The 7,890-nt window shown below is 63.4% G+C and overlaps 1 protein-coding gene across 1 annotated transcript in view; it reads right to left on the bottom strand.

Moving 5' to 3' along the window:
• The window catches only part of SUPT5H (suppressor of Ty 5 homolog (S. cerevisiae)), a 12,004-nt gene extending 4,120 nt beyond the window's left edge, over positions 1 to 7,884 (bottom strand). Inside the window, exons 1-28 of the mRNA XM_010566445.1 lie at positions 7,760 to 7,884; positions 7,252 to 7,348; positions 7,020 to 7,179; positions 6,873 to 6,938; positions 6,438 to 6,449; positions 6,233 to 6,302; positions 6,076 to 6,144; positions 5,909 to 5,974; positions 5,770 to 5,800; positions 5,610 to 5,678; positions 5,264 to 5,515; positions 5,099 to 5,188; positions 4,937 to 5,007; positions 4,691 to 4,796; positions 4,450 to 4,543; positions 4,232 to 4,368; positions 3,964 to 4,119; positions 3,707 to 3,853; positions 3,410 to 3,556; positions 2,930 to 3,055; positions 2,741 to 2,825; positions 2,561 to 2,665; positions 2,348 to 2,450; positions 2,000 to 2,127; positions 1,478 to 1,583; positions 1,217 to 1,375; positions 513 to 681; positions 53 to 256 (exon numbers count right to left, since the gene is read on the bottom strand). Of these exons, the coding sequence (XP_010564747.1) occupies positions 53 to 256; positions 513 to 681; positions 1,217 to 1,375; positions 1,478 to 1,583; positions 2,000 to 2,127; positions 2,348 to 2,450; positions 2,561 to 2,665; positions 2,741 to 2,825; positions 2,930 to 3,055; positions 3,410 to 3,556; positions 3,707 to 3,853; positions 3,964 to 4,119; positions 4,232 to 4,368; positions 4,450 to 4,543; positions 4,691 to 4,796; positions 4,937 to 5,007; positions 5,099 to 5,188; positions 5,264 to 5,515; positions 5,610 to 5,678; positions 5,770 to 5,800; positions 5,909 to 5,974; positions 6,076 to 6,144; positions 6,233 to 6,302; positions 6,438 to 6,449; positions 6,873 to 6,938; positions 7,020 to 7,179; positions 7,252 to 7,332 (3,009 nt within the window). The 5' untranslated portion in view covers positions 7,333 to 7,348; positions 7,760 to 7,884. The remainder of the gene's footprint in view (positions 1 to 52; positions 257 to 512; positions 682 to 1,216; positions 1,376 to 1,477; positions 1,584 to 1,999; positions 2,128 to 2,347; positions 2,451 to 2,560; positions 2,666 to 2,740; positions 2,826 to 2,929; positions 3,056 to 3,409; positions 3,557 to 3,706; positions 3,854 to 3,963; positions 4,120 to 4,231; positions 4,369 to 4,449; positions 4,544 to 4,690; positions 4,797 to 4,936; positions 5,008 to 5,098; positions 5,189 to 5,263; positions 5,516 to 5,609; positions 5,679 to 5,769; positions 5,801 to 5,908; positions 5,975 to 6,075; positions 6,145 to 6,232; positions 6,303 to 6,437; positions 6,450 to 6,872; positions 6,939 to 7,019; positions 7,180 to 7,251; positions 7,349 to 7,759) is intronic.
• Between the last annotated feature and the right edge of the window lie 6 nt (positions 7,885 to 7,890).

Raw genomic sequence — 7,890 nt, 5'->3', positions numbered from 1 at the left:
GTATCCCCCCCAAACCCAAAACCACCCCCCAAACCTCCCCTGGGGGTCTCACCGTGACGCTGCGGATGACACCGGTCTGTCCCACAGCCTGACTGTCCAGGTAGGTGTCACGGACCTTCACCTGGATGTCGGTGGTCACCCAGTCGCTGGAGCTCTGCTCAATCCCCGATCCAGGGGTGTGGGGGTTGTACCCCCCCGGAGAGGGGGCCCCAGGGGTCATGGGGCTGTAACCCACCGGGCTGGGGCTGGGGCTTGCCTGGGGGGAGAGAGGAGTCAGTGTTGGGGGGTGCAGGGGGACTATGAGGGGGCTTTGGGGGCTGTAGGGAGCTTAGGGGGGTGTAGGTGGGCTACAAGGGGATTTAGGGGGGGTGTAGGGGGGCAATGACAGTGTTTAGGGGGATAACAAGGGCATTTGGGGGTTATATGGGGGTGTTGGGGATTGTAGGGGTGCTATGAGGGGGGCTTGGGGGGTGTAGGGAGGCTATGAGGGAGTTCAGGAGGCTTAGGGGTACCTGGTAGGCCATGGGTGATGGCGTGGGGTGGTAGCTGGCCGGCGAGTGGGTGTTCTGATAGCCCACGGGGCTGGGGGCCACTTGGTGGTAGCTCTGGGGGCTGGGGCTGGGCTGGTAGGAGCCCTGTGGCGACGGGACGGCGTACGGCGAGAACTGGTCTGTGTTGTACCTGGGTGGGGGGGGGAGCATGGAGAGGAGAGGAGAGGTGGCACCCCCAGGGCATGATTTGGGAGGGCTCCAGGGACAGGGTTTGAGGATTTGGGGTCCTCCAGGGCCAAGACTGCACCCTGGGGGTACACTTTCCCCCCCGGGGCCAAGGTTCAGGGTCCCCCAGGAGCACAGTTCCCCCTGCCAGAAGCACAACTGCCCCTCAAGGCTGCAATTTGGGGTCCCCCAAAAGCAGGTTTCCCCCAGGGCTGTGGTTCGGAGTCCTCTGGGACTGCACTTTCACCCTGGGACTCTGATTCAATGGCCATGACCCCCCTACTGAACCAGTTTGGGGTCCCCCAAGAGCAGTTTCGCCCCACAGCATCGTGGTTTGGGGTCCCCTGGGAGCAGTTTCCCCCCCCAGAACCACAGTTTGGGGTCCCCCAGGAGCAGTTTCCCCCCAGAACCACAGTTTGGGGTCCCCCAGGAGCAGTTTCCCCCCAGAGCAGTGGTTCGGTGTCCCCTGAGTCCTGCCGTGGGGTAGAGGGAGCACTTACATGGCCGGCGTTCCAGGGGTCTGGGGGTTGTAGGGCTGGTTGACCTGGGGGGATGAGGGGTCAGGGTAGCCGGGGGTCTGGGGGTTGGGGGTGCCCCCATAGCCCTGTGGCGAGGGCGTGGGCTCGTCATCAAAGCCGTACTCGAAGTCCTCGTCGGCCCTATGGGGGACAGACAGGTGTCATTGTCACAGTGGGGCCGTCCTGGTGGCCGGGGACCCCAAAATGGGGCCGTCCCAGTGAGGGGGACCCCCCCACACCCACCTGGAGGGCGTGTTGGGGTTGTTGGGGTCCCAGGCGCCGCTCTGGGCGGGCGTGCGGCTGCCGTCGTGCAGCGGCGTCTGCGAGCCATAGTGCGGCGTGCGGCTGCCTGCGAGGGTCCCACAGCGGCTCCGTCAGCCTCTGTGGCTGCAGGGCCCCCCTATAACCTCCCCCGAGCCCCCCTTCTCCATGTTGCTGGTCCTACTTCAGCTCCGCCACCTCCAGAAGATCACCCCGGGAGTCTCCTCTGTGTCCCCCAAGGTCCCATCTCATCCTGATCCATCCCCCTCCAAGCCAGACCTGAGTCCCTGTGTACCTGGGGTCCCCCCAGTTCCTGTCCCCTCCATCACCATGTCCCCCAAGGTCCCACTTCATCCTGGTGCGTCCCCCCCAGGTCACTCCCAGGCCCCCCCTAATCCCTATTCCCTCTATCCCCCCCGCTCCCCCAAGGTCCACCCCCCAAGCCACCCCAGGGTCCCCCTAATCCCCGTCCCCTCCATCCCGACATCCCTCCGCGCCACTCACCGTCATGCAGGGGGGTCTGCGAGCCATACATGGGGGTGCGGGAGCCAGAGCCGTACATGGGGGTCTGGGAGCCGTACATGGGGGTGCGCCCATAGGCTGACGTCATCCCACCTGGGCGCCGTGAGCCCCTGCAGGGATATGCGGGTGTCAGGGACGGGGACATGGTGCCGGCGGGGGGGCAGGGACCCCCTAAAATCGCCCTGCTCATGTATGCAGGTGTCATCCACCCCCAAGGGAGGTCCTGGCCCAAGTGTCGCCACCCCTGAGGACCACCCTGACCCATCAGAGCGGGGGGGGGTGTCTCCAAGGGCGACCCTGACCCCGGTATGCCCGCCCCCCCCAACTCACACGGTGGTCAGGCGCTGGCGGTCCACCGAGATGGTCTGGCAGGTGGAGTGTAGCTCCACGCGGGCTGTCGACTCCGTCGCGTCCTTCACCACCCCAATGTAGCCTGCGGGGCCGGACGGGGGCTCAGGGTGGAGGTCCAGGCATCCCCGAGGCCCCCCTCCCCTGTTTGGGGGGGACAAACGGGGGCCCAGCGCCTCATCAGAAGGCACCCACCTTTGTAGGGTCCTTGGGAGATGCGCACTGTCTGCCCAATGAGGTCGTTATCCCGCCGCCCGCGGCCACGGCTCATGCCGCCGCCGCCGAAACCACCGCGTTGGCCTGCAGGATTGAGATGGGGCTCGGGGGGGTCCTTGGGGACACCCCTGGAGCCTCCAGTACACCCCCAACACTCACCAGCCCCGCTGGGGTGCATCGGGCTGCTGATACGGGGGCTCATGGGGGCAAAACCACCCACGGTGAAGTTCGTGACGTCCCGTGGCTGCAAGAGGGAGAAAACGGTGCCTGGAGAGGGGGGCAGCAGCAAAACCAGGGGGCTGTAGCCCTCCCTGGCAGTCCGTGGGGGTATCCCTGGCGCATCCCCACCTTGGAGCCCCCTGCCAGGACGAGGTGCCGGGTCTTGCAGACGAACATGCCGCCGTTTTCCACCAGCTTTTTGCAGTGCAGGAAGGCGAAGCCCCGGAAGAGGTGCCGGATCTCCCCCTCACGGCCCTGCCCCGGTAAAAGGCAGGGGTTAAACCCCGGTAAAAGCGGGGGGGAGGGCATGACCCGGTGATGGGATCCTCCCCTCAGCAATAGGGAGGACCCAGGCGGATACTAGGAGGGATCTGGTGTTCCCTTGGTACCAGTAGGGATGCAGGGTGGTACTGGGAGGGACCCCAAATATACCAGGGACCTCTTCTCAGTGCCAGGAGGGACCCAGCTCACCCCAGGGACGGTCCCCGAAGCAGGGACAGACCCAGAGCAGCTCTGGCAGGGACCCAGAACACCCCTGGGGGGTCCCAAAGCACCAGAAGGGGCCCATCACACCCCCAAGACCCTCCCCCAAACCCTGTAAGCCCCTACCGAGTGAGGCCCGTCTATGACTTTGACAATGTCCTTGACGTGGATGTTGTTCTGCTCTGAGTCGAGGGCAACGGCGAAGCGGTTGTCCTTCTTCCTGGTGACAGCCTGGTGCCGCACCGTCACCACCTTCCCATACATGTTCAGTACCTGCGGGGACATGGAGAGGGTGGGAGAGGGGCAGCCAAAAATGGGGACACCCTGGGGCAGGGGACATAGCTCTGGCACAGGGATGAGCATGGAAACCCCCTGGGACACGGATGTGGCTCCTCTGGGCGTCCCTGGGGAGCTGGGACTCACCTGGAAGGTCTCCCGCTCCAGGCGGACAATGACACCCACTGTTTGGGGGTCCAGCTGCACCAGCTCGCCCCACTCGTGCTGACCCCCCACATCCACGCCGGACGCTGTCTCTGAGCAGAGCTGCAGGTCCCGTGGCAGAACCTTGAGCTGGTGGCAAGAAGCGTGAGAGACAGCCATTTCCCATCTTCTTCTCCCCAAAACCCAGTCTGTTTCGAGGCAAGACACAGCACCGAACTGGACTTTTCACCCCCAAATACCTCGTGCATGGTGAGGTCAGAGAAGAGGATGACGAAGTTTTCCTCCACCCTCACGATCAGCCCTGTGTCGCCCTCGAAACGCCCTGCGATCACCTTGACATGGTCGCCCATCTTGAAATACTTGCGCAGCTCCTGAGCTGGGAACTCCAGCATGTCCTGGGGGTGGAAGAGAAGGCTGTGGGCATGGCAAGGAGGGGCTGGGGTGGTCCCAGGGTGGCCACAGCGGCCGCAGGAGGCACCCAGTGTTGCCCCCTCGGGACCCTCTGACCTTCAAGTCCTCATGTTTCGGCATGATGGTGATCTTGTTGCCGTCAACGCTGAGGATTTTGCCTTGCAGGTTGATCAGCTCACCCTCGCACACCTCCACGTTGTCGCCAGGCTGGAAGTTGTGCTCTCGTTCCTTCCCTGTGGTAATGGTGGGGATAGTGAGGGGATGGCGCTGCAGGGGCGCCAGTGGGGGGGGGGGCAGCAGGGGCACCTGCTTACCTGTGCTCTCTGTCACCACCTCCAGGTCGATGCCTTCGGGCTGGTCCTCGAACTTCTCCAGCTCCGACAGGGTGGGCTTCACCCCCTCCGTTATCTGCCAAGAGTGGAAACGGTGGCCAAAACCAACCCAGCTGAGGAGCTACTGGCCTCCCACCACCCCTCAGCATTAGAAAGGTGGTTTTGGGGGAAAACCAGCAGGTTTGGTGTTCAAACCCCAGCACGGCGGGGCAGTGGCGCTCACCACAGCCGACATGGCAAAGCTTTTGAAGAGGAATCCCTTGCGGCTGTAGCGGTTGCCTTCGAAGATGAGAAAGTCACCATCAGATGCCACATCACCTCCTAGGGACCTGGGACAAAACCAAAATCACCCCCTTGGTGGGCAGGAGCCCCCCCAGGGACAAAAGCCCTCCTTTGGCGAGGGCAGCTCCCCCAGTGGGGGCTTTTTGGGCAGCATCTGATGTCCCCTAGCATGGTGATGGTCGCCTACCGAATCTTCTCAGCATCAAAGAGCCGCTGCGGGGGTCGCTTGAACTTTTTCCTCTTGGCGAACCAGTCTTTCTGTGGGGCAGGGGGCAGTAGGGGGTGAAAGAAGGGCAGTGACACGGTGGCAGCAGCAGCGCCAGCACCCGCGCGGCACAGGTCCGCTTACCAGGCTCATGCGGGCTTTGATCCGGTCGAAGTCGATGCGAGGGATCATCTTGAGGGAAATCTGGTTCTGGCTGGGCTCCACGTAATCCACCTGGGGGGCACAAAAGCAGGGTGAGCCAGGTGTGTGTCCCCCACCATGGTGTCACCATCTCCTTCTGCTCCTCACCTGGGCGATGTCATCCTTGTAGATCCCTCTTTTGAGGCGCACCCAAGATTTGGGCTTGAGGTTGGTGACCTCCTTCACCACTTTGAGGACATCGGTCATCTCCTTGATGGGGACCATCTGCTGGTTCCAGTAGCCCATGCGCAGATTGCCCACCCCCTCAATCGCCTGCTTGACATGCGTCTGCTTGTAGGCCTCCACGTAGATATAACCCTTGACGTGCTCGGGGGCCACCACCGACTTGATCTGCAGGGGCTGGAGGACGAGGGAACGCACTGGGGACATGTTGGGGACACCACGGCACTGTCACCCCATCACCGGCTACGGCCTGGCTCCCCCATGGCCTCACCGTGTCAGTGAACTGGTAAGCGATGAATTTCCGCATGAGAGCGATGGCCGTGGCGCGTTCCTCACCAATCTGGGGACGAAAATGATGTTTTAGGGTTGGAGATACATGGCTCCCCCTGCCACCACACTGAGTCCCCCCCCACACCCACCCCCGAACCCACCTTGCACTTGACGGTCCAGAGATTGGGGTCCCTGCGCAGGGGTGGAGAGGGAAACGCCGTTACAGAGTGTCTTGTCCCGATTTGCTCCTTTTCCCCCCCAAACCACATGGGTTTCCCGCCCCTCCCCGGTGAGACTCACTTGACTCCTGGCAGCAGCTGTTGCTGCGTGATGTCATCCGAGAGCTCGTCAGAACCACCGTAAACACTGAAAAAAGGGAAAATTATAAAAAAAATAATTAAATGAGGGGCAGTGGGAAGAAAGAGGAGCTGCTCCCTGTCACACTGGGGATGGGGATGGGGACTCACGTCTCTCCCACCGAGGACTTGGCATATTTCTTCATGTAATACTCGCCCAGCTCCTCCTCACGCTGATCCCTGGGGAGATAAAAGGAGCGGGGGAGGCATCAGCTCAGCTGCCACCGCCCTGCCGGACAGACAGACACACAGACAGAGCCGCAGTCACCTCCAGAGGTTCTGCAGCCGCCGAGCACCAGAGCGATCCTCATCCAGCACCACGTTATCAATGTTGGAAGCTGTGAGGAAGAGGAAGGTCAGGATCTTGCTCCAGGGGGATGGTGCAGGGGGGTGGGCTGTGCTTGCTTGGCCCTGGAGTAGGGGGGGACCCCAAGGGGAAATGGGGGGGGGGGGGCGGGGGGATCTGGGCTTCCCTTCGATCTCTTCTGCTCAGGAACAAGGAGTGGCGGTGGAGAATGGAGCAAATAATAGCAGCAAAACCACCCGCGGGTGAGTGGGGAACAAAGGGGAAGGAATCAAAATTCAGACGGCAGCACAAGGGGGTAAAAGGGAGGGGGAAATAAAAGCAAAAGAAAGACCCAGGCGAGCGCAGATGAGATGTGCTGAGCAGACAGACATGGGGAGGGAAGCATGGATGGACAGCAGGAGGTGTGGGAGACAGGCCGTCCTTCCCTCCCCCCTCAAGGGATGGATTTTGAGGGGGGGAAAAAGGGGCTGGGAGGAGAGGGAAGAGCCAGAGGATGGGGGTTGGCCCCCAAAGAACTGCACTTCCATCCACCTCCTCAGGCCTCCGGGGGAGGGAAGGGACCTGGGGGGAGCCCCCAAAGCAGGATGGGGACGCTCCTCACCTTTCTCCAGGATGTCCTCGGCCCCGTCCTCCCACTGGTCCTCGTCCTCGTACTCGTCATCCACGTCTGGGGGGAATCAGGGTGGTGAGTGGGGCCAGGGGGGCAGCAGCAACACCCCAAAACACCCCCGTGGCCCCCCCAGCTCACCAGCCTCATCCAAGATGAAGCCGCCATGGCGTGGCTTTTTAGCCGGCCGGTCGTCATCTTCCTCCTCTTCCTCCTCGTCGTACTCCTCCTCCTCTTCCTCTTCCTCCTCCTCGGCTTCCTCCTTCTCACTGCCGGCCACGCTGGCACGCTCCTCCTCAGCCTAGCGGGTTTTAGGGGGGTGAGGGAGGACACCCCCCCCCCCCCGCCCGCCGCGCGCACCCTTCAGCCTCACCTCGTTCTCCTCCACCTCCTCGGCCTCACTGCTGTGCTCGCTCTCGTCCTCCGAGAAGTTGCTGTCGTCGCTGTCCGACATGGCGGCGCTGGGAGATCTGGAGGGGGAGATGGGGGAGTCCCACGGGGACGAGCAGGGGGTCCGGAGGTGTCCCGGGGGTAGCTGGGGGGAGAGGCAGGGAGACGGGGGGGTGTCCTGAGGGGCAGGCAGGGGGGTCTGCTGGTATCCTGCAGGGCCTGAGAGGTGGGCAAGGGAGTCCAGGGGTGTCCTAAGGGGGTGTGGGTCTTTTCTGGGGGGGCCAGGGGGGTGGGCAAAGGTGTATTGACGTGTGAAATGGGGGTGTCCCGGGCTGGGACGGGATGCAGACGGGTACGACCCCCCCCCCCGGGGAACAGCCCTACCAGCAACCCCCTCCAGCAGCCTGAGCGCCAGATCTGGGATTAACCCCCGGTAAATCCCATCCCCCGGGGGGGGGGGCTGTGTCCTATCACCGTCGCCGCCTCCTTACCCCCGGAGGGAACGGCGGACTCGGTTCGGTTCGGCTCCGCTCCGCTCTAGGCCTCGGCCCGGCCTCCCTCCTAGGCCCCGGCTCCGCTCCGCTGCCGGCTGCGGTCCCGCCTCGGCCCGGCCTGGCCCGGC

This window comes from Haliaeetus leucocephalus, unplaced genomic scaffold, assembly GCF_000737465.1.
Source record: "Haliaeetus leucocephalus isolate CR32 unplaced genomic scaffold, Haliaeetus_leucocephalus-4.0 Scaffold210, whole genome shotgun sequence".
In the NCBI taxonomy this organism is placed as follows: Eukaryota; Metazoa; Chordata; class Aves; order Accipitriformes; family Accipitridae; genus Haliaeetus; species Haliaeetus leucocephalus.
Note: the sequence above shows the minus strand (reverse complement) of the source record. Positions and strands in the feature narration are given on the sequence as shown.